This window comes from Maniola hyperantus, chromosome 11 (assembly GCF_902806685.2).
Source record: "Maniola hyperantus chromosome 11, iAphHyp1.2, whole genome shotgun sequence".
Lineage (NCBI taxonomy): Eukaryota > Metazoa > Arthropoda > Insecta > Lepidoptera > Nymphalidae > Maniola > Maniola hyperantus.
In genome coordinates, this window is record NC_048546.1 from 13,747,825 (window position 1) to 13,772,223 (window position 24,399).

At 42.2% G+C, this 24,399-nt stretch overlaps 1 protein-coding gene and 1 long non-coding RNA gene across 2 annotated transcripts in view; one reads left to right on the forward strand and one right to left on the reverse strand.

The window, feature by feature from the left end:
- Positions 1–24,399, forward strand: part of LOC138403001 (uncharacterized) — a 164,090-nt gene that overhangs the window by 129,951 nt on the left and 9,740 nt on the right. The gene's annotated exons all lie outside the window — the stretch shown is intronic.
- On the reverse strand, positions 1,947–24,321 carry Isha (Insulator su(Hw) mRNA adaptor). Its single transcript, XM_034973357.2, has 23 exons — positions 24,159–24,321; positions 23,795–24,085; positions 22,580–22,718; positions 22,382–22,485; positions 21,718–21,878; positions 21,021–21,102; positions 20,120–20,197; positions 19,354–19,478; positions 18,647–18,760; positions 17,604–17,722; positions 16,630–16,838; positions 16,082–16,273; positions 14,742–14,932; positions 14,019–14,083; positions 13,184–13,270; positions 12,163–12,338; positions 11,754–11,852; positions 10,044–10,468; positions 9,438–9,725; positions 8,668–8,885; positions 8,030–8,110; positions 7,271–7,312; positions 1,947–7,198 (listed from the first exon to the last, which is right to left on the reverse strand). The coding sequence occupies exons 1-23, from the start codon at positions 24,192–24,194 to the stop codon at positions 5,643–5,645; spliced, it is 4,878 nt and encodes a 1,625-aa protein (XP_034829248.1). The 5' UTR covers positions 24,195–24,321; the 3' UTR covers positions 1,947–5,642.

Here is a 24,399-nt window from a genome sequence, read left to right on the forward strand (position 1 = left end):
TATAATCCTATTATAATATTTTTCTCCATCCGCCTGCGTCCATTTGAGAGTGAAAAGATCAAAATATGATCAGATACTCAGTGCTGCCAACTCATTGAAATTTCCACTCTTTCCCCTGAAGTCGTAGACTGCGTAAAAAAGCTAGACTTAAAACTAATCAGGCATACTCTGACTAATCACGCGAGTCCAGCTGTATATTTTATCCATGCATACTAATATTATCTCTATAATATAAAAATGAATCACTAAATGTGTTGCTCATCGCAAATCTCGAGAACAGCTGAACAGATTTCGCTAATTCTTTTTTTATAATATTCCTCGAAGTACGAGGATGGTTCTTACGGAGAAAAAATTAATTCAACCTCCCCCTCAAATTTCCTAAACTCCACCCGAGCGAAGCCGGGGCAGGTCAGCTAGTTATAAATAAATGCGTCTGTTTGATAGCCTATCACGCCCATCCGTTCAAACGATTTTGACGAAATTTGGTACAGAGATAGCTTGCATACCGGGGAAGGACATAGGTTAGGTACTTTTTATCCTGGAAAATCAGTTCCCATGGGATTTTCAAAAACCTAAATCCAAGTCGCGGGCATCATTTAGTATTTTAAATTATTATTAATTGATTCCTACCTCATGGTGATTCAGAAAACTGGCCTACTAAATCCGTTAGAAAAAAAGACTGACCTACTAAGTCGGTTTGAAAAAAGAACGACTAAATTGACGCGATAGTGCTTTTCTACTAACATTCCTATTTGGCTTTGAAATCGGTATGAACCTTGTGAACTTTCCAGCGGGACAGGAGTGGAGATGGCGAGTAAAGGCGCGAGGGTGCAAGTGATGCAACGGATCAACGTATTTTTTTTCGTATGGATATACTTCGTTAAAGATCTGGAAAGCATAGGCTACTTTTATCCCGGAAAATCAAAGAGTCACGGGTTTTTAAAAACCTAAATCTCCGCGGACGAAGTCGCGGGTATCAACGAGTTACTAATAATAACCGATAAAACCGGTCAAGTGTGAGTCGGACTCCACACGATTGGCAGTACCATCGTAGTACAAGGTGTAGCTACCTAGCACTTTAAGTAGAACACTGCAAGTTAACTGCGCCATCTCTATGTGATTAGTAGGTACATGTTTTTTGTGAACATTTATTTTAATGAACTAATTTTTCAGCTATTTTCATAAGAATAATATTATAATAGAAAAAATTTAAATAATATTACAAAATACCTTATTTTATATTATTTGGTACCGCAGCACAAAAAGCAAAAGGATTTTTTTTAAAGACTTCATGTATGTATTAGTATATTTTTCGCCCACTTAGTATTTTTCGCACGCTTTAGTTTTTAATTCAGTCACTTGAAATGTTCATTACAAGAATTAAGTTAATTATTTCCTACTTTTATCAGCTCATTTTAATTATTTCTTGTACTCCATAGATTGTCGCCAGATATGATAATTTTTTTATTTATCTTGCAAAATGTAAAAAAAAATACCCGAGTACGGAATCCTCAGTGCGCGAGTCTAACTCGCACTTGACCGGTTTTTTTATTATAAAAAATATATTTGATGCCATGTTTTTAAGTGCTAGTCGGGTTTTGATTTGAAATCTTTTATAGTAGGTACATATTGATTTGGATGAGGGTTTTGTCTTGCTAGGTATCTTCTTATCAATAGACAGCAAGGCGGCGCTCATTTCATAGCAGTGCTGAAACTCAAACAAGAAAACAAAGCAACTAGACAATGCGTGCAAAATGTCCTCGACGATACACCTATATAATAAAAACATCTCCTGAAAATATAAAGAAAAATGCGCGATGAATTTTATAGTTTTTTTAATATTTAAGCACAAGTATGACAAACATTAAGCACGCAGTTTCTCTGCATATATTCTATAATATAATGAGCTAATTATATTGATGTGATTCCTTATTTATACTTTCAAAAAATGTCTAAGCTCGCCTAAAAATTAAAATATATACTTTACACATTTATATATAGGTATATAAAAAAATCCAGCTAAGACCCCAATAATTCATGTTTCAAAGTAAAATATTGAATATAAGCACACCTAAATCAGAAAATTCTTAATATTTTAATAATATTACAAGATAAGTAATATTTGTATTTAATTTTAATTAATTTGTTAGTATTCTACGCGTAAGAATTATTAGTCAAAAACTATATATGTATATCATTAACCTAAACGTGTCCTACACCTTCACCGAATAAAATAATGAAAACTACTGAATAGTGATTATTAAAAAGTATAAAATATCAATTGTTTAAATAACAATTAAACGAAATAATCTAAAACCTAAGACATTATGCCAATTGGAACAAAGAGAAAGGGTACATTTTTGAAACAAATCTACATCAAAGTAAAAAAAAATACAAGATTTTCTATGAAGTTGATTTAACCATTTTTTGTCGCTTAGAGCTTATTTACTCTAGGTTTTCCGTTATCTTGATCTCTTCTTGTTTGATCGGTATGTTGTTCCAGAACGTTCCGGCAGATTCGGGTGACGCGAGCGCAGTTGTCGAGGCCTTTTGCACGCATTGCTAGCGATATAAAATCATGTCGGAATAGAATATTAGGATTAAAATCGGAATAAAATATGATATAGATATATGATCCGATTCCAACATGATATTGTTAATATAAAAAACAGACGCCCGCCGAGTACAACTGTGCCAAATTTTATTATTATTTATTTAAGAAAAAATGTCACAATATAACACATAAAAATTCACTTTTAAGTATTACAAAATTCAATATAATATTGCAACATTTTTTCTGCCTCTTTTCTGATTATATAATTATAAGACATGTAATCGCGTGAAATGATAAAAAAATTACATCAGAATATGAGGCTAACAAATATAAGGCTAATGCATCACATATTTATTTAATATAAAAAATGGTGTTAATTTTGTTGTAAACATTCTCTAAACATAATTGACAAGGCTAAAAATACTACTATCCTTCCCACAATCTTCCCTACAGAAAATGATAGAGCTAAATTTAGATCTGTCGATTTAGTTTAGGCAGGTTGTTAACCATTTTGAGTCACCAATCAATCACAAACTTATAACATTCCAAATTCAATTCGAAAATATTTTCAAAAACATTCGAAATTCAATTCGAGAACATAGTTTCGTTTGTGATTGGTTGGTGACACAAAATGGTTAATGCCCACTGAGATTTTTGGCTCTGACATTTGAATGCGATACGTAACAGAGAGAGCGTTATACTTCTTTCTTCAGATTTTGTGATGTGATAATAAAAAGAATACCCGTCTGAGTTTGTTGTGGGCTCTTCTCAGACCTGGGCGCGTTTGGAACCCTCGTAGCTTTAATTTAAGTTCACGTAATCAATTATCACCACTATATCATCTTACAAATCCAACAACCGACAGTCAAATAGTGTGAATATTACCTATTTTGAATAAATTATATGACTTTGAGTTAACTATATTTGTCAGAATTGGGTATTTGACTCCAATTTTTTTATTACTTTATTATAAACTAGGATAAAAATAATGACGTAAACTGAAAAAAACTAATTAAATCGATCAAATAACAAAAAAGTTATAAGCATTTAAACATTTCTGATTAGACAGGGATAGCGATATAGCATTTTGACGTCACACCTTACTAATGCCATAGTAACTTCGTGCGGTTTCATACATTCGTTTTGCGAGAAAGGGATAGAAGACCTTCCCACTCCAAAATTAAAATGCCTGTAACTTCCTGTAAATCTTTGTTGGATTTTAATATTTTTTTCACCGTACGTGATTATTTTTATCCTAGTTTATAATAAAGTAATAATATTTATCAAATTCAAAAGTAGGAAAATACCCAATTGGTTGACATGTGACCACAGAGAGGTCTGTAATAGCTGTAACGGTAAACACAATGTGATGCATTAGCGGATACAGTCGTGCAATTGTTCTAGGCGCGCGTGCACCGTACCTGGCCCCGGTCGCTCCACTTGAGCGCCGAGGCGCGTTCCTCTTCGCCGCCCCGCCGCCGCTAGCACTGCGCTAGTCCGCTAACCACGGCGCTAGTCCGCTAGCCACAGCGCTAGTCCGCTAGCCACAGCGCTAGTCCGCTAGCCGACAAACAAAACACCAAGCTATACCAGTAAGGCACTCGTATATTTCAACTTTTGTATATAAAATTAATCTTTGGCTTTACAACGGCGAGCGCGGGACCCGCGGCTAGACGCATGTATCGTTTTTGCCGATGGTGCCTATGACATCTATTTATAAATAATACTAGCTTATGCTCGCGACTTCATCCGCGTGGACTACACAAATTTCAAACCCCTATTTCACCCCCTTAGGGGTTGAATTTCCAAAAATCTTTTCTTAGCGGGTGCCTATGTCTTAATAGCTATCTGCATGCCAAATTTCAGCCCGATCCGTTGAGTAGTTTGAGCTGTGCGTTGATAGATCGGTCAGTCACCTTTTCCTTTTATATATTTAGATTTTTAAAATCTCGTTGATTCACCCACAAATTTTTCTCAGGTGGGAAATATTGCTTGGCTTCGTCACAGATTTATCAGATAACTTTTATCAGCCAAAATTACGATCAAAAATTGATTTTAGACATGAAAGAAACGAGAAGTCAATTATTTAATTTATGAACAAGCGATACTTGTTTAAAATGTACCTATTTACTTAACTGTTTGTAATCTATGAACTCAGTCGTTCTTAGAATTCCTAGAGAATATATTTTATATGTGAAAGAAACGAGAATTCAATTATTTAATTTATGAACAAGCGATACTGGTTTAAAATGTACCTATTTACTTAACTGTTTGTAATCTATGAACTCAGTCGTTCTTAGAATTCCTAGAGAATATATTTTATATGTGAAAGAAACGAGAAGTCAATTATTTAATTTATGAACAAGCGATACTTGTTTAAAATGTACCTATTTACTAACTGTTTGTAATCTATGAACTCAGTCGTTCTTAGAATTTCTAGAGAATATATTTTATATGTTCGATATATTAGTTGATTTAATTCTATGTCATAATTTATTTGATCGTTCATTATGTATAAAAATATTAATTCAAAATAAAGGAAAAATTATTCAAAAATAATAATTAATTCATAAAAATCAAATTATGTCATCGAATAATTCATAAACTGTATTGTGATTGATTCATAAAACCCTACTTAAATTAAAATAACGTTAACAAAAACGCTATAAATTAAAATACCGTTATAAAAACTATTATAACGTTGACGTTATAAGCGTTATAAGTTCGTAACGTTATTTTAAATTTGAAAAAAACTTACAGTAGCTGGCAGGAAATATTGTATTTCGACTATTAGAAAGAGGTTTCGGTTTCGGTTTCGTAGAGCTTCGTCTCTGTCACTCATACCTATGTGACGATCTATCGGTTTCAACATCTCTTTCTAAAGGTCGATGTACAATATTTTCTGTCGGGTACTTAGTAACGATATCGGAAACGTCATAGGCACCTCGTGAAACGGACAATACGCGCGTCATCACCGTAGCCGCGAGCCGCGCGCCGTCCCAGCTGTGCGTCGGTCCTCGGCGCGCGCGCGTACGCGTCACCCGAATCATTTCCACTGGAAGTAGCCAGTTTGCCACTTCCGCCTATGTCAAGCAACCCCCTCTGTATTTTCACTAGGTTCTTTAGTCTCTGTAGGGGTTTCTTTAGTCTCTGATTCTTGACTGAATATGTCGTCCGACTTCGTTGAGAGCGATATATCGTTTTCATTGTCCGTCTTATCTGTTTCTGGAGGCGTGTCGTCTTGTGGAGCTATCGCGAAGCTTGTATCAACCGCTTCATTTGCATCGTACAAATCCATTGCACCCTGATCAGTTTCCATCGCGTCGGATGACGGTTCGTTATCTTTAGATTCATATCCCTCACTTTGATCATCAAAGCTCGGTTCATTTGTATCTGGTTCATTGAAATCTGGTTCGTATTGATTGGTATTATCGTCAGCGATGGATTCTTGTGGTTCATGAAGCACTTCACTAACTCTGCCCTCTAGTGCACTTTGTTCATCTTGACTAGTATGTAATGCATCGGTAGCTTCATTGGTTTCTGCTTGGATGTTATCACTAGTTAGCTCCTCGGGTTTGTTTTCTTCGCTCTGACTCTCGTCCGCAGCGCCCCACCTGGATTTTCTATCCTTGTCTCTCCTGGAGTTTCTCTCTTGTTGTTCCTCTCTGGGCGGTCTCGCTCTATCTTCGAATGTCCTTCGCCTGTCATTCCGGTCTCTATCATTACGATCTCTGTCATTGCGATCTCTATCATTGCGATCTCTATCATTGCGATCTCTGTCATTGCGATCTCTGTCATTGCGATCTCTATCATTGCGATCTCTACTGTATCTGTCCTCGTTATCCCTCCCTCCTCTCCGATCTTTCCTTCTATCGTCCCATTCATTTCTCCTGTCCCAATCCCTCTCTCTATCTCCGTTCCAACCTCTGTCATTGAACTGTTCCCTATCGTCAAATCTTCTGTTCCCTCTATCGAAAAACTCAGGTGGGCCGTCAAATCTCGGTCCGTCAAATGGCCTGTCTCCATCGAAGCCGTCAAACTGTCTGGGACCGTCAAATGGAGGTCGAGGGCCGTCAAATGGAGGTCGAGGACCGTCAAACGGTGGTCGGGGGCCATCGAAAGGCGGTCTAGGTCCATCGAACGGTGGTCGCATGCCATCGAAAGGTGGCCTCGGACCGTCAAACGGCGGTCTCGGTCCGTCGAAAGGAGGGCGGGGACCATCGAACGGCATCCTGGGACCGTCGAATGGAGGTCGCGGACCATCGAATGGAGGTCGCGGACCATCGAATGGAGGCCTCGGACCATCGAACGGCGGTCTCGGTCCATCGAACGGGGGCCTCGGTCCATCGAAGGGAGGCCTCGGTCCATCGAATGGGGGCCTCGGTCCATCGAATGGAGGTCTCGGTCCATCAAACGGTCTGGGACCATCGAAAGGTGGTCGAGGTCCATCAAACGGTGGTCGCGGGCCATCGAATGGCGGTCGGTTGCCATCGAAAGGCATGCGATTGAACGGCGGTCTGTCAAACATCGGTGGGCCTCCTTCGAAGGGAGGCCTCTCGAACGGTGGTCGGTTAAAGGGCGGAGGGCCCATCCCATTGAACCTGGGCCCAAAGGGCGTCGGGCCGGACATGTCCATCCACGGTCCTGCAATAAGAGTGGTTTGTGTTTAACCTAAGGTCGCTCTGGTGAACAAGGAGGAGGTGAACAAGACCATACCTCTCATGGGATGCCTAGCGGGCGGACCTCTCATTCTTAATTCTGTAAATTAAAATGGCTTGTGTCTTTATTTTAATTGAGTTCTACACACATAGCTACATTGTATGTAAATCTAAGTCTTAAAAGAGATTGATTTGATCATTAATTTTAAAGGCACTAACTACAATCTTAACTGAATAATGGTGTTGATTCTCATGTTTTTCTCTAAACTAAATTTAGAGTATTTGCATCCTTTTCTTTTTAATAATGCTAAAGTAGGACGGAAAATGAATTTTAAATTTACAGACTCTTAATTTTCGTGTGCATGTGTGTGTTTCGTTTTTTTACACAATACCTTGACGATTGGCGCCTAAAGTCACGAGGTTTGACAGTTCTAATTTAAATTATGTTTATCTGTCCTTTTCTTATGACATTGGTAAGAAAAAGATACAAATACTCTAAAATTTAGTTGCGCTCAGAATCAGCACCGATGTATAACAAGAAAAACAGAACAAATCATCAATTAGAGCCTCAATAGCTCAACGGGTAAAGGAGTGGACTGAAAACCGAAAGGTCGACGGTTCAAACCCCGCCCGTTGCACTATTGTCGTACCTACTCCTAGCACAAGCTTGACGCTTAGTTGGAGAGGAAAGGGGAATATTAGTCATTTGCCATGGCTAATATTCTTTTTAAAAGAAAAAAAATAAAAATAGTAATAACTGTTAAGGAAAGACGTGTGTGATGATTGTGAACATGACGTTTGGTATATGAGCACTCACCAGCTCGGAAGGCGGGCGGCTGGTTGGTGCGCGGCGGCGGGATGGCGGTCCAACCCCCGCTCTCTTCACTGCCTTCGTTATCTGCAAGGACAACGCCTACGCTTACAAAAGCCGCTAACTCTTCGAGCCTTATGGAACCCTAGTAGCAGTGGCGTGCACAGGGTTTGAAGCCAGGGTAGGCATTAGTTAGGTAGGAACCTGTTTACTGGCAGGTCATAATGAAAAATATACATTGAGCTTTTACAACTGGGGTAAGCAGTGCATCTATGCTTCTATGACCTGCACGCCACTGCCTAGTAGCTTTAATTGTAAGTTTTCGTAATCAATTATCACCATTCAATTACGTGGTAAGGACACGCCATAATCACAACGTTATTTTCTCCACTGAATTGACATTGGTGGAATTATTGCGGACCACAAAACCGCAGTACAAGGAGCCATAGAGAAGAAAAGAAAAGTAAACTGTACTTTTGATATAACACAGCGCAAACATGGCAAGTCCTTTCTCTAACCCCCCCCCCCCCCCCCTCAATTAAAAAATTTACAGGAAAATGATTACAGAAAACTGTTTATATTTAATATTGATTTACAATTTCAATGGCATAGTGAAAAGGCCACAAGAATATTCTAAGACTCACTGCTATTCATATTGTCTCCCTCGTCAGCTGTCGCCGGTCGCTCCGGCTGCGGCGCTCGTTCCCGACTGTCCCTTGAGTCACTGTCCGCTGGTAACTCTTCGTTTCTCACGTCTTCACCAGTTTTCCCGTTGGCCATCTCCCACAGTCGCTCTTGAAGACTCTTCTCGGGATTCGAGTCGTTTGTCGTGTTGCGAGGTGACTTCTCGCGACTCTTTTCTCTATAGAAATTAATAATAACATCATCATCAACCGATAGACGTCCACAGCTGGACATAGGTCTCTTGTAGGGGCTTCCACACGCCACGGTCTTGCGCCGCCAGAATCCAGCGGCTCCCTGCAACTCATCTGATGTCGTCCGTCCACCTAGTGGGGGGTCTTCCAACACTACGTCTTCCGGTTCGAGGTCGCCATTCTAGAACCTTAGGATCCAAACGTCTATCGGTTTTACGAACTATGTGCCCTGTCCATTGCCACTTCAGCTTCGCAACTCGTTGAGCTATGTCGGTTACTCTAGTTCTCCTACGGATCTCGTCATAACATGATAAGTGATAACCAATTATGATATCATCTTTACATAGTATAAACCAAAGTGCAATGATGGACATCCTTCAGCCCAATGGACCCATAACCTGAAGAAGGTGGAGGAAAGCGAAAGACCATGATTGGTGGCGCGCTTTTGAAAAAGCCTATGTGCAGCAGTGGGATAGATTGGATTGGACCCTATATTGAATCTTGGAGCATAAAGGCAAAGCCACAACAAGCATTCTCACCTGTTGCTGTCCCGCGAGCTAAACCTGCTCGAGCCGTCCCGGTCCCGGTCGCGATCTCTGTCCCGCCGGTCCCGACCAGCACTCCGGTCACTTCGGTCGCCACGTTCTGGCCGTTCCCCACGTTCTGTTCGGTCACCGCGTTCTGTTCGGTCCCCGCGTTCTGGCCGGTCTCCACGTTCTGGGCGGTCTCCGCGTTCTGGCCGGTCCCCGCGTTCTGGCCGGTCCCCGCGGTCTGTCCGATCGCCACGCTCCCGGTCTTCTCTGCCGCCTCTACGATCATCTCTCTCCCTGATAAACAAGTAATTTAGAAAGTTTGAAAAACCCCAGACCGCAGTTTGCAATGCAATGCATCTTTTTCAGGCCCCACATTAAAGCGCATGAAATCCGCCATTTTAAATTTTTAATTTTGAGTGACACTAGCGCTACCGAGACTAGTAGAACTATTTTAAGTAGTTTTTAGTAATATTTTCCTCTTTTTGGAATCTATTTGGACAGTTATTTTTCTCTTTATGTATGAGTTATTCTATAATTTTTAAGTTACAAAGTCAGTGGTCTGGTCTCGATATTTACTTACATTACATTAAACAATTTTAACGAAAAACTTACCTATCTCTATCCCGATTTCTGTCATTTCTATCTCTTCTATCCCGATCCCGGTTCTCTCCTCGATCCCGAACTTCTCCTCGATCTCGATTATCTCTTTGTTCTCTACTGTCCCCTCGGTCTCGGTTATCCCTTTGTTCTCTGCTGTCCCCTCGTTCCCGATTGTCCCCTCGATCCCGATTGTCACCCCGATCCCGATTATCACTTCGGTCTCGATTGTCCCGCCCGCGCCCGTCTCTATCCCGCCTATCCCTGTCTCTGTCGCGGTCTCGCCTATCTTTGTCTCTTTCTCGCCGGTCTTCGTCTCGTTTGTCGTCGGGAGGCGGTTGCGTGGCGTCGAAGGTTGGTTGTGAATCTTGAGGGTTAAAACCAGGCGGGGGTTCGGATGAGTTAAACGCGGGCGGGGGTTTTGAGAGTAGCGCTTGGATCTAGGAAAGAATATTACTTTTACACTAGTTTGAAACTAATCGCTAATTTCTGCAAGCGCATAATTTGCGTTTCAATTCAAAAATACAATACGTAAATTATCGCTATGATATCGTAAAAGTAAATTTTGTAGTTAATGCTAAATTCAACTTAAATTCGAACTTCTCTATTTTTAATCGTCCTTCAAAAAAGTAGGTGTAATTTTTTTCTACAAAAAGTCGATGGCCGTTACTCTATGGAATAACTTTTTTATAAATTCCGTGGAAATTCTGAAAAAAGTTGTGTAAGTCCCGCAAATTGCTAATGCGCCTGGCCGCCATTTTAGTGACGTCAGCACTAGACGGAAGTTTCGAGTTGATGGTATATTTTTACTTCTGCTGACGTCAAAATGACGTCATTTCGATGTTAAAGAGACATGGTTCCAGCGCAAGAGCAATTTGCGGGACTTAATATTTAAAATTCATGTGGAATAGTTTTTGAAAATACGTGCAAAATAATCAGAGCCAAGTTTTGAACCATGGTGTGGAAAAGTGGCCACTTTCCAGAGGCACGACAGAAAACCTGCCGCGCGCTCTGTCTAGTGGCCACTCACTCCGCAGTCTGGGAATGGTTTGTCTTCATCATTTTATTTTGCACAGGATTTTATAGTCAAAGGTCCAAGAAGGTCAAAGGTCAAGTACGAGTCAGACTTGCATACAAAGGGTTCCGTACCATCGTATAGTTCTTGCATTTCACGAAGGCCACTGACTCATGCTTGTGTTTAAATCGTATCGGTATACGTAAGGTACACTAAATATGTGCGTTTGACAGCGCTTGCTCGCGCCTGATTGGTCCGACATGCACGCACACTTACGCAATGCCCATGTATACGACGTTACCACAAGTAAAGTTCACTAGCCTTCGTGAATTGCAAGAACTGTAACTACAAGGTTATACACTTTTATGTAGAACAATGCAAATTAAAGACGACCTGGGCTATCTACAAGTGATTTAGTAAATTATTTTTAGTCGTGAACACATTTTTTTTTGTAAAGTAACCACAAATTCACGGTTTTCAGATTTTTCCTTTACTTGTACTTTCAATTCAAATGTCTTGATTGCGAATATGGGTAACAGTGGAGATGTTACAAAAACAAAAAAGGTACAGCCAAATTCTGCCTATTAGCATGCAATATGTATGCACCCTATAGGCAGACACGACGGACAGACAGACAACAAAGTGATCCTATAAGGGTTTTTTTCCTTTTGAGGTACAGAACGATAAAAATAATAAGTCAACCAAGTTACCTGATCCATGGAGAGCGGTGGCGGGTTGGGGAGGGAGGCGGGTTCATCCCCGTGCTCGGAGTTGTCCAGCTCCATGGCATCGTCTGCTTCGCGCGTTGGCTGGGGTGAAACAAATGCTTATATTACACACTAGCTTATGCCCGCGTCTTCGTCCACGTGGACTTCACAAAGTTCAAACCCCTAATTTAATTGAATATTCAAAAATCCTTTCTTAATGTCTATGTCATAATAGATAATATATGCATGCCAAATTTCAACCCGATCCGTCCAGTAGTTTGAGCTGTGCGTTGATAGATCAGTCAGTCAGTCAGTCAGCACCTTTTCCTTTTATATATTTAGATAAAACCCAAAACAAAGAGTGTGGATGCTCTTAATAAGTATAGCGTGAGTATGAATAAAGAGTTCTCACCACAGCGTGTTGCGGCGGCCTGGCGGGCTGCGCCAGCGGGTGCGGCGCGTGCGCGAGCTGCGCGTGCGCGGCGTGCTGAGCGTGTAGTGGCAACACCAGCCCGCCCACGTTGACGCCCACGCCCATCAGCCCGCCTAGGAACCCGCCCACGCCGCCAACCATACCCGCCACGCTGCCTGGGGAACGGCACGCGTATCACACGAGTATTTACAACAATCCCTTCGGAGAGAATAACAGTATTTTATAATTTTTATAGTGTTTGACTTCAAGGAAATGTTTAGATAATTTTAAATACATATCAGTGGTCAGAGCATCGGGCGCGATTCCAGGAGACGCGGGTTCGATTCCTGCCGGTCCGCAATTATTGATATGTATTTAAAATTATTTATTCATAAGAGTAAGTCCGCACAGTAAACCGCGAGATTTTCCCTGCAGAATTTTGTGACATGAAAATTGTATGAAGCCGTACGCACATTCGCTTCTCAGTTATTGAGAAAGACATGCAAAATAATCAGAGCCAAGTTTTGAACCATGGTGCGGAAAAGTGGCCACTTTCCAGAGGCACGACAGAAAACCTGCCGCGCGCTCCGCCCAGTGGCCACTCACATCCACAGTCTGGGAATGGTTTGTCTTCATCATGTTATTTTGCACATAATCATCATCATCATCATCATCATCATCATCATCAACCGATAGACGTCCACTGCTGGACATAGGTCTCTTGCAGGGACTTTGTGCCGACGCCGCACAACTGCAGGAGCGGACTGAAAACCGAAAGGTCGCCGGTTCAAACCCCACCTCTTGCACTATTATCGTACCTACTCCTAGCACAAGCTTTACGCTTAATTGGAGGGGAAATGGGAATATTAGTCATCATGATAAACTTGGCTAATATTCTTTTTGTAAAAAAAACAAGAAGTCGCTTTCTCGTGCGAGTTAACGGGTATGGTGACTTTATTTTTGTTTTTCTCAGCGGTGAAATCCGAACATCCGTAAAAAAGCTTGGCTTCAAACTTCTTACCTGGCTGTGGTAGTGACTGCGGCGGCATGCCGGGCGGGAAGCCCAGCATTGGACCCGTGGGCGGCAGCGTCGCGTCTCTTTGTAGACCTGACACAAAACACTTTATTTACTTTTATATTAAAGTTAGTATGACTTGCCTGTTGGAAAGCTATAAATAATGATCAGAGCCGATGTTTGAACCATGTTGCGGAAAAGTGGTCACTTTCCGGAACCGCGACAGAAAACCTGCCGCGCGCTCGGTCTAGTGGCCACTCACTCCGCAGTCTGGGAATGGTTTGTTTTCATCATTTTATTAGGGTGCCGTACTTCTAAAAGAAAAACGGAACCCTTAGAGGATCACTTTGTTGTCTGTCTGTCGGTCTGTCAAGTCCCGCTGACCTAGAATCGTGAAATTTGGCAGGTAGGTAGGTCTTATAGCAGACATTAGGGGAAAAATCTGAAAACCGTGAATTTGTGGTTATATCACACAAAAAAATTAATTTGTCATGAGCAAATATTCCTATTTTCAACTTTCGATGTAAGATAACCATGTATATCAAGTGGGGTATCATATTATGAAAGGGCTTCAGTTGTGCATTCTTAAACAGATTTTTATTTATTTTTGGCCGGTTCTATTTTTACACGGCCACTTTTAAAAATCATTCAGATTCAGATTCAGATTAAAATAAAAATATACCATCAGCTCGAAACTTCAGTCTAGTGCTGACGTCACTAAAATGGCGGCCACGCGCATTAGCAATTTGAGGGACTTAAAATAATAAATTTAAATGTAAAGAAAAACGTTTTTGGCGTTTGTTGTCAACAAAGTCAATGTAAAAGGAGAATGGCATCATACCTGGCACCGGCGCTCTGATGGGGGGCACGCCCGCCGCCAGCGCCGGGGGCAAGCCACCGCCCATTCTACGACAAACAACACGTCATATTAACTGAAGGTACAATGTCCGCCAAACAACAATAATAATTAATTACCCTAATTTCTAATCGATACATATAAAAAACTTGTCTCGAATGTGACAAGTGTCAATGTGTGTGTGTGTGTATGATCTATCACCGAACAGCTTTGGGCTTCATCATCATCATCGTCAACCGATAGACGTCCACAGCTGGACATAGTAGGGACTTCCACACGCCACGGTTTTGCGCCGCCTGAATCCAGTGGCTCCCTGCGACTTGTCTGATGTCGTCCGTCCACCTAGTAGGGGGTATGTAATAGTGTGTATGTTTGTGTTGTGTGAGTGAGTGAGTGAGTGAGTGAGTGAGTGAGTGAGTGAGTGAGAGAGTGAGTGAGTGACTAGTCTATCAACGCACAGCTCAAACTACTGTACGGATTGGGCATGCAGATAGTTTGCATGTTTGTTACGCCTTCACGGCACAACGAACCGATTTGGCTATTTGGAATGTAGTCTGGAGTAAGCCTATACCCTGAATTTTATTAGCATATAGGCAAATTTTTAACCTGGAAAATCAAAAGTCCCGCGGGATTTTAAAAACTTATACCCACGCGGACATCATCTAAAGAGTAGATATAGGCGACAGACATCTGTAATATTGTACTCACCCTGGCGGAGGCATCCTGGGCATGGGCATGGGTATGGTCGCCGGCGGCACGGGCATGCTGCCGGGCAGCGGCATGCTCGGCGGCATGCCCCCCGGCATGCCGGGCATGGGGCCTGCCATCATGCCTGCCGCCGACACAGGTGGCATACCCGGCATCATGGGCATGCCGTCTGGTATCGTCTTGGGTATTATCTGGAACAATTTATTTATTTATTTATAGACCAGCGCTAGACAAATTATAAAGACTAGATAGTAGACTAATATACATAGACTAGACTAATTTATATTTCGGGAGAAATATTACCGATATCCCAGGAGTAATACCAGCTGTTTCTGGGAAGAAATATTAGCCATATCTGGGGAGAAATACTAGCCATATCTGGGAGAAAATATTAGCCATATCTGGGAGGGAATATTAGTCATGTCTCAGTAAAAATATAAGCCATATCTGGGGAGAAATACTAGCCATATCTTGGGAGAAATATCAGCCATATCCCAGAAGTAATATTAGCTGTGTCTGGGAAGAAATATTAGCTATATCTGGGGAGAAATACTGGCCATATCTGGGAGGAAATATTAGCCATATCTTGGGAGAAATATCAGCCATGTCTCAGGAGTAATACTAGCCATATCTAGGCAGAAATACTAACAATATCCCAAGAGTAATATTAGTCATATCTGGGAATAAATTTTAGCCATATATGGGGAGAAATGCTAGCCATATCTAGGAATAAATTTAAGCCATATCTGGGGAAAAATACTAGCCATATCTGGGAGGAAATATTAGCAATATCTTGAGAGAAATATCAGACATTTCTCAGGAGTAATATTAGCATCTGGGAAGAAATATTAACCAGGTGGGCCTCCCAGTAATCGTTCCACTCCCTTGCCCGCTGCCCACGCTACAGTGTCAGTAAACTCACCCTAGGCGGTAACCACGGCGGCAGCGTCTCTTCGTCGACCGCGCCGCCGTCCTCCAGCGCGTCCAAGGAGAGCGCCCCCAGCAGCCAGCGCGCGTGCAGCGCCGGCCACGGCAAGTAGGCCACGCCGAGGTCGGCCTCCCAGTAGTCCTTCCACTCCCGGCCCTTCACTCCCTTGCCCGCTGCCCACGCTACAGTGTCAGTAAACTCACCCTAGGCGGTAACCACGGCGGCAGCGTCTCTTCGTCGACCGCGCCGCCGTCCTCCAGCGCGTCCAAGGAGAGCGCCCCCAGCAGCCAGCGCGCGTGCAGCGCCGGCCACGGCAAGTAGGCCACGCCGAGGTCGGCCTCCCAGTAGTCCTTCCACTCCCGGCCCTTCACTCCCTTGCCCGCTGCCCACGCTACAGTGTCAGTAAACTCACCCTAGGCGGTAACCACGGCGGCAGCGTCTCTTCGTCGACCGCGCCGCCGTCCTCCAGCGCGTCCAAGGAGAGCGCCCCCAGCAGCCAGCGCGCGTGCAGCGCCGGCCACGGCAAGTAGGCCACGCCGAGGTCGGCCTCCCAGTAGTCCTTCCACTCCCGGCCCTTCACTCCCTTGCCCGCTGCCCACGCTACCTGGAGCGACAACAATCCGTTAGTAAGTTTCTTACGATGACATTGCAGGAGCAACTGCCGAGTTCATTGTCGGCTCTTCTCAGTTGGATTTTCTTTCCGAACTGGTGGTAGTCTTGACATTATTATAAGTGGCAGAAGTTGTCCAACATGAAATAAATATTTTTTCAAGTGACGCGTCGTGTCGTCATCGTCCTTAGGATCGCCTGCATACCGCACTGATGGTGGGGATCGCAGGAGCTCCCGAAGTAGTGGACGCCCAGGCCACCTGGTGGGTCAGCGGTGTGATACCGTGGAGGCGCCGAACCGGTCTGACAGCTCCTCTGGAGTGGCCAGCTTGGCCAGGTGGCTATACTCACAGTGATCTCCTTGGAGTGCAGCTTGTGCTTGTTGAGCTTGGCGAGCGCCTTGGCCGCGTCGCGCCGCCGCTCCATCACCACGAAGGCGCAGCCGCGCGGCGCCACCACGTCAATGGACACCACGCCTCCAAACGCGCCGAACAGGTCTGACAGCTCCTCTGGAGTGGCCAGCTTGGACAGGTGGCCCACCCATAGTGTTGTGCTACATACTGATACAAAAAAAATAAAAATTAGTGCATCATGTTCAGCATACATGAGCATGGGTCTCCTCTCAGAATGAGAAGGATTTGACCATAGTCCACCACACTGGCCAAATGTGGATTGGCAGACTTCACACACCTTAGAGAACATGGCCAACTCCCAGATATGCAGGTTTCCTCACGATGCTTTCCTTCAACGTTAAAGTGCTCAATGCTTAAAAAAACACACATACACACACAAAAATTCTTTTACAAATTAATTTCTACGATCAGCTGTTTGCAGGGTTGTCACATTGAAGTTTTAAGTATCACACTACAAAGCTCATTATTTTTTCGATACATCTTGAGATCAGTCCTAACCTCAGCTTGCAGGGATGTTACTGAGATTATCTAACACCTTGTATAGTTAAAAGTGACGACCTCCCTGGCGCAGTGGTCATATTAGTGGGAGGTCCCAGGTTCGATTCCTGGCTGGGATCTGGAATTTTATAATTTCTAAATTTCTAGTCGGGTCTGGTAGGAGGCTTCAGCCGTGGCTAGTTACCAACCTACCATCGCATATCGCCAAGCGATTTGGCGTTCCGGTACGATGCAGTGTAGAAAACAAAGGGGCATGGGTTTATTAAAAACTGCCACACCATTTCCTGGTTACCCGCTTCCATCTTAGACTGCATCGTCACTTACCACCATGTGAGATTGCAGTCAAGGGCTAACTTGTATCTTAATAAAATAAAAGTTTCAATTTTTGAATATTATAAGACAAAAAAAACTCACCACTAAGGTTTTCTTTTTTGATGGGAGGTAGTCCTTTCTTTTCCCTTTCTCTTTGTTTTTCCTTATCTGCTTCGCGCTCCTTGTAGCTTTTTTCTCTGTCTCTATCCCTGTCTTTGTCTCTAAACAAAAAAAAAAAAACGAATGGTTCAAATGGGAAAAATCTTGAAAATATAATTAATAATGAAATTTTAATGGTTTTAGCTGTGGCTAAGTAAATCGCCTAAAGCAGTACTATGCATTTCGACCATTTGTATTGACCATAGACTTAAAAAAACCGGCCAAGTGCGAGTCAGGCTCGCGCAATGAGAGTTCCGTACTACAGTCGTATTTTTTCGACATTTTGCACGATAATTCAAAAACTATGATGCATAAAAATAAATAAAAATCTGTTTTAGAATGTACAAGTGAATACCTTTCTATACTTGATATAGTCACTCACTTCGAAAGTTGAAAATACTAATTATTAGTTCATGACCACAATTTAATTTTTTTTGTGTGATCTAACCCTAAATTCACGGTTTTCAGATTTTTCCCCAAATGTCAGCTATAAGATCTACCTACCTGCCAAATTTCATGATTCTAGGTCAACGGGAAGTATCCTGTAGGTTTCTTGACAGACAGACAGACAGACAGGGTTCCGTTTTTCCTTTTGAGGTACGGAACCCTAAAAATAATATAAAATTCGCGACCCAGTGGTAGTACCCCGCCGTGTCGCTCTGTGTCGTAACAGCGCGATTTTCACGCGGCGCTCGTATTCGCCGCCCACTACTAATGTGTCTCACAGATTCGAGTTTGTGTCAAGATCTTTTTTTTTATTATCTTGACACAAAAAAGTGTCTATTTTTCCAAAACAAATAAGCGTAGGTACTCGATAGTAATGCTTAAGGCAATAAGATAAAGGGCTCTAAAACCACTAAAATTTCACAGTGCTATGGCGAATCTGAGAACTCTTTCTCATCAAGACCTTACTAACGTGGGGTAGGGTAAGGCGGATAAAGCCTTTTATATACTTTCGTATTGAACTAATGAGATGTCAAGTTCACCTGTCTCTGTCCCGCCGTCTCCGCGGTGAGCGGGAGCGAGAGCGCGAGCCTCTCCGTCTCCGTCGCGGGGACTTTGACCTCGATCTGTGCCTTCTGGACTTTGGGGACGGACTTCTGCAACAATGCAAACAAGATGTATAGCGCGTACATTTTTAGAACTCACTCGCCATTTTGGCTCTATTTGTCTCAAATGTCATGTCAAAAGTAAAGACCGTTCCCTATAACTTGTCCCCTGACGTCATGTTGGCGCCATTGCAAATCTGTGTGAAGTGTCCCCTTCTATTCGTCTGCTGGACATAAGTCTCTTGTAGGTACTTCCACGCACCACGGACTTGCGCCGCCTGAATCCAGCGGCTCCTTGCGGCTCGTCTGATGTCGTTCGTCCACCTAGTGGGGGGTCTTCCAACACTGCGTTTTCCGGTGCGAGGTCGCCATTTCAGCACCTTGGGACCCCAACGTCTATCGGTTTTACGAACTATGTGCCCTGCCCATTGCCACTTCAGCTTCGCAACCCGTTGAGCTATGTCGGTTACTCTAGTTCTCCTACGGATCTCCTCATTTCTGATTTGATCACGTAGAGAAACTCCAAGCTCCATAGCTCTCTCCATCGCCTGCTGAGTGACATAAGAAAGCTCAGCTTTCTTATGGGGCCCATAGTTAACGACCATGTCTCGGATCCGAATTTTACTTCAAAAATACATAATTACCTGGAGTCATTAGCATCAGGTATCTCTATGACCTGTGGTCCCGTCTCAACAAACTCTATGTCAGATTCGTTGGCCATGTCGTCTTTTGGTTCATTCTGTTGCTTTGGTGGCTCTTGTTGGGAATTCTGCAAATAAACAATAGTATAAATAATTATATCAAGCTGTGATAGCCTAGTCGATAGGACGTCCGCCTTCTGATCGGAGGTCGGGGGTTCGATCCCGGGCACGCACCTCTAACTTTCGGAGTTATGTGCGTTTTAATTAATTAAATATCACTTGCTTTGACGGTGAAGGAAAACATCGTGAGGAAACCTGCATGCCTGAGAGTTCTCCATAATGGTCTCAAAGGTGTGTGAAGTCTACCTATCTGCACATGGCCAGCATGTTTTTAAGTGCGGAAACCAGCCCAGAGCGAAGAAGAAGATGGCGTGGTAGACTATGGCCAAAACCCTTCTCACTCTGAGAGGAGACCCGTGCTTTGTAGTGAGCCGGTTATGGGTTGATCATCATGATGATCACATTTCATATGATGGTTCAAAAACATAAGTATTTTTGTCAAATTGTGGTGTTGTATTGTGTATCATTTCAAACCTTTAATCTTTTTCCATTTTGAAATGTAATATCAAACTTAGTGGTAGCTTTTTTTAGTGGTAGCTTTGGCAAGAAACTCGGCAGCTGATCTTTTTTTTGTCAATGGTCTACACATTAACACATAGTATTTAAAGTTCATAAATTTCTATAACAAAAGCAATGAATACCAACTTACTAAAAATGGTAAGTTTTGATTTTGGTTCTGTTGCTGCTGCATCTGCATATCTGACATTTGTTGGAGGTGCATCAGATTCTGTAATCCAAACAACAATATTAGTTTTTTTTTTTATCAAATAAACTTTTTTGAAATGTCAAGTGAATCTACTACTGGTGTGGTATAGGTGATCCCGCACCAGATTTTGATACATTTAAATGTATCAAATTCAAAATTACGGATTTCAAAACGCAACGCAACTCACCCCATCCCCAGATCTAACCCCAGACCCCGCGGAGGCTGACTAGGCTTTCACTGGTTTTCCGTTAGTTAATAATATAATAGTTGTGTATATATGTATGTAGGCTCGCCGCCATTTAATTGTAAACACTTTGCTCATTGAACATCACGTCATCGCCCCACCGTCATTGTGAGATTATAAAAGCGGGTGCGCAGTGTGTCACGAGACATTATTCGTGTGGCTCTTACAGAGGGCACTTCTCAGTAGACACTATGTGTGTCGTACTGTAGGTTATTATAATTGTTGTTGTGACCTAATGTGGTTTAAGACGTTGAGGTAATAGTACTAGGTTGTGAAAGGTTGCTGTGAGTGTTTTGGCGATCTAGACAGGTTGTTTATCGGGTGAGTCCTTTTGTATCGTTCCAATTTGTATTAGACAAACGTGATCATTGTAGTTGATGTTAATTGAACTAATTCTGGTGTGCTAGGTTAGCTGGTTGGTCTGGGACCGGTATGGGGACATGGTGGAGCCGGTCGCTAGGTAGGGTTAGGTTTACCTACGTTATGTTACGCTAGTGGTTTTTCACGTGTGAGTATTACAATGATTGTAATTGAAATTACTACCTTCTGATGTCGGCCATCCCCTTTGTTCTCCGACATGTATAATGTATGGGTACATACCGGTAGATTCATTCCAGTCATGAGTTGCATTTGCGCCTGTAAGCTCTGCAACTGCCTCATGATTTCTGGGTTTGTTAGTATACTGGAAACAAAAACAAAATTTTACTGACATAAAATAATAAAGAAATATTTAAAGTATTAGTTTCAATAAAATAATTTATTATCTAAATAATTTTAAGTCATAATTAGTACCCTTATTATAAATGCGAAAGTGTGTTTGGTTCGTTGGTTTATCCTTCAATCACGTCGCAACGGTGCAACGGATTGACGTGATTATTTTGCATGGGTATAGATAAAGATCCACAGGGCGATTGTCTAAAACCTGCATCAATCATTATTACAATCTCAATTGTTCTGATTGGCTGAATTTGTGCGGTTCTTGTTGCAACAATGCATTGTAGCCATTAGTGAGCGAGCATTAACCAATCAGAGATGATTGCGATCGTGACATTGTAGCTGTCAAACAACCGCGGTAGGGCCACTGGAGAGTGACATAAGCTACTTTTTGTCCCAGAAAATCAAAGAGTTCCCCGGGATGCAAGCTATCTCTGTACCAAATTTCGTCAAAATCGGTTGACCGGATGGGCCATGAAAGGCTAGCAGACAGACACACTTTCACATTTATAATATTATTAGTATATTAGTATAGAAGTATAGATAAGGTTAAATGTTTTTCCCTATTTTGATGTACTCTCACCTGCCGAGTGCGTCAGTGGTGTTGTTGGAACTGTGCCCCGAGTGGTGTGGAGCGTTGTTGTGAGGCTCGGGTGCAGCATCGTCTTCACTCTCGTACTCGAAGTCGTTCAGCAGCTTGCGGTTGAACTTGGCTGGCTGCGGCCCTGATGAGTCGTCCTGGAACTGGGATGTAACAATAAATTAATCCATACTATATAATATAAGTCCCGCAAATTGCTATTGCGCTGGAACCATGTCTTATAAACATCATATTGACGTCATCCGAAATAAAAATATACCATCACTTCGACACTTCAGTCTAGTGCTGACGTCACTCAAATAGCGGCCACGCGCATTAGCATTTTGCGGGACTTATACTAGCTTATGCTCACGACTTCGTCCGCGTGGACTACACAAATTTCAATGCCCTATTTCGCCCCCTTAGGGGTTGAATTTTCAAAAATCCTTTCTTAGGTGATGCCTATGTCATCGTAGCTATCTGCATGCCAAATTTCAGCCAGATCCGTCCAGTAGTTTGAGCTGTGTGTTGATAGATCAGTCAGTCAGTCAGTCACCTTTTCCTTTTATATATTTAGAGATTATCACCATTACATCGTTATCTTACAAATTCCACAGTTAACTATCAAGAAGTGTACAGTGGTACCCAATCTGAATAAATGATATACCTGGTCACCTCCCATCATGGGTGAGGATTGATGCGGGGAGTCCTGGCGAGGCATGGGTGACATTTTGTTGTCCGATGTGTTGTGAGAGATATTTAGGCTACTTCCTGCAAAACAAATAAATGGTAAGTATATAGAAAATACCTTATCAATATATTTTGTTTCTACAATTTTTCAGTTTGAATGCATATTACTCCTCACCATTGGCAGTGTTGTTGAGCTGCTGTATTTCCTGGTGCAGCGGGTGGGAGGGGTCGGACAGATCCAGCAGTGGCTGGATGACATCGGGGCTGAACACGTGGTTCTTCTGCCACAAGTTCAGTACCCGGATTATGTTGCGCTGAAACATACATTGTTCATCAGTACCCTTATTAAAAATGCGAAAGTGTGTTTGTTTGTCCTTCAATCACGTCGCAACAGTGCAATGGATTGACGTAATTTTTTGCATGGGTATAGTTAAAGACCTGGAGAGTGACATAGGCTACTTTTATCCTGGAAAATCAAAGAGTTCCCGCGGCATTTTTAAAAACCTAATTCCACGTGCACAAAAGTCGCAGGCATCAGCTAGTAGCTAAATATCTTACAAATTAACAATTTTGACTATCAGTAAGCGTAACATGTTTCCTATTCTGAATAAATCATTTAACTTTGACTTTATTTTTATCCAATTCAATTAAATTTTTATGACACGCAGCTGCACCAAATGGGTGCAATTTACTTTGCCAATGATGTGTGCAGTTATTAGTGTAATCTGCCAATCTCAACTTGGCAAGAGTGGTGGACTGTGGCCAAAGCCTTGTCTTTCTCAGAGACCTGTGCTCAATAGTGAGCCGGTAATGAGTTAATCATGATGATGATTATTAGTGTAGAATATAAAAGTAAGACTTCAGCTTCTTACTTGAGAAATCTGGGGTTCAATCCTGAATATGCACCTTTAACTTTTCAGCATTTTAAGCAATTCAATATCAATTGCTTTAATGGGTGAAGGAAAACATTAAGGAGAACATTATGGAAAACCCTCAGGCATATAGGTTACCTATATGCCTGAGGGTTTTCCATAATGTTCTCAAAGATGTGTGCAGTCTGCCAATCTGCACTGGTAGCAGGGTAGATTATGGCCAAAAACCTTCTCATTCTGAGAGGAGACCCGTGCTCTGTAGACTAGTGAGCCGATCATGGGTTGATCATGATGATGATTAACATCGCTTGGTGACTCTTTATCAAAGACTAAGCTAAAATTGAGCAGCATATGCTGATAAAACATCAATTACAATTCTCTCTATTCTTACATCAAATAGAGCATGCTAATCAGAACAATTATAGCTTTATCAATATCTAGGATTAATTACTATCAAATATTATCCTTATTTATTAGTGATGCACAAATCATAACCTAAAACTATAAGTCTTATCTACCTTATCACCATCAGGACATCTGAACAGATTCGCGAAGGTTTGCTGCATGTTTTTAGCGAACCTCGGCGCGAACACATCCTTCTCCTGCCCGAACTGATGCCGCGACTGCCTCACTATTGAGTCTATCACGTATAAACCAGGCACTTTGTACTCGGGCTTGCATTTTTGAATGAACTTTTCGACACTGTGGACTACGTGCTTGTAGAACTTTATGGCCTTTATTGCACCTCGCGTGATAGCACTCATCTTCGCCTTGGATATAGGCGGCTTGTTTTCGTACAACCCGGACAACTGAAAACCAAAAATCAGTAAAAACGATGCCATAGTGAGCTACATCCACCATCGAATTTTGAAGCAACAATACCTCCGCGTTGAACGCTTTTACTTCAGGCGTATCCATTTTGTTGTTTTGTTTTGTTATTGCCTAATTAATAAATTAATGCTCTACACTTAAATTAATTATTTGCGTTAGTAAAATCATCTTCAAATACGAATCAACACTCATGTTCAGAATTACAAAATGGCGTAAGTTTCGAAGTGTTGCCATCCTATAAAATTAAAAATTGTTTTGTAATGTTGGTACTATTGTGTACTAAGTATTGTGT

Coding starts and splice junctions, on each gene's coding strand:
- Isha (XM_034973357.2), bottom strand. CDS start 24,194: ATGGATACGCCTGAAGTAAAAGCGTTCAACGCGGAG. Junction 24,086..24,158: donor TAAAAGCGTTCAACGCGGAG/GTATTGTTGCTT, acceptor TTTGGTTTTCAG/TTGTCCGGGTTGTACGAAAA. Junction 7,313..8,029: donor GCCGCCCGCCTTCCGAGCTG/GTGAGTGCTCAT, acceptor TTTAATTTACAG/AATTAAGAATGAGAGGTCCG.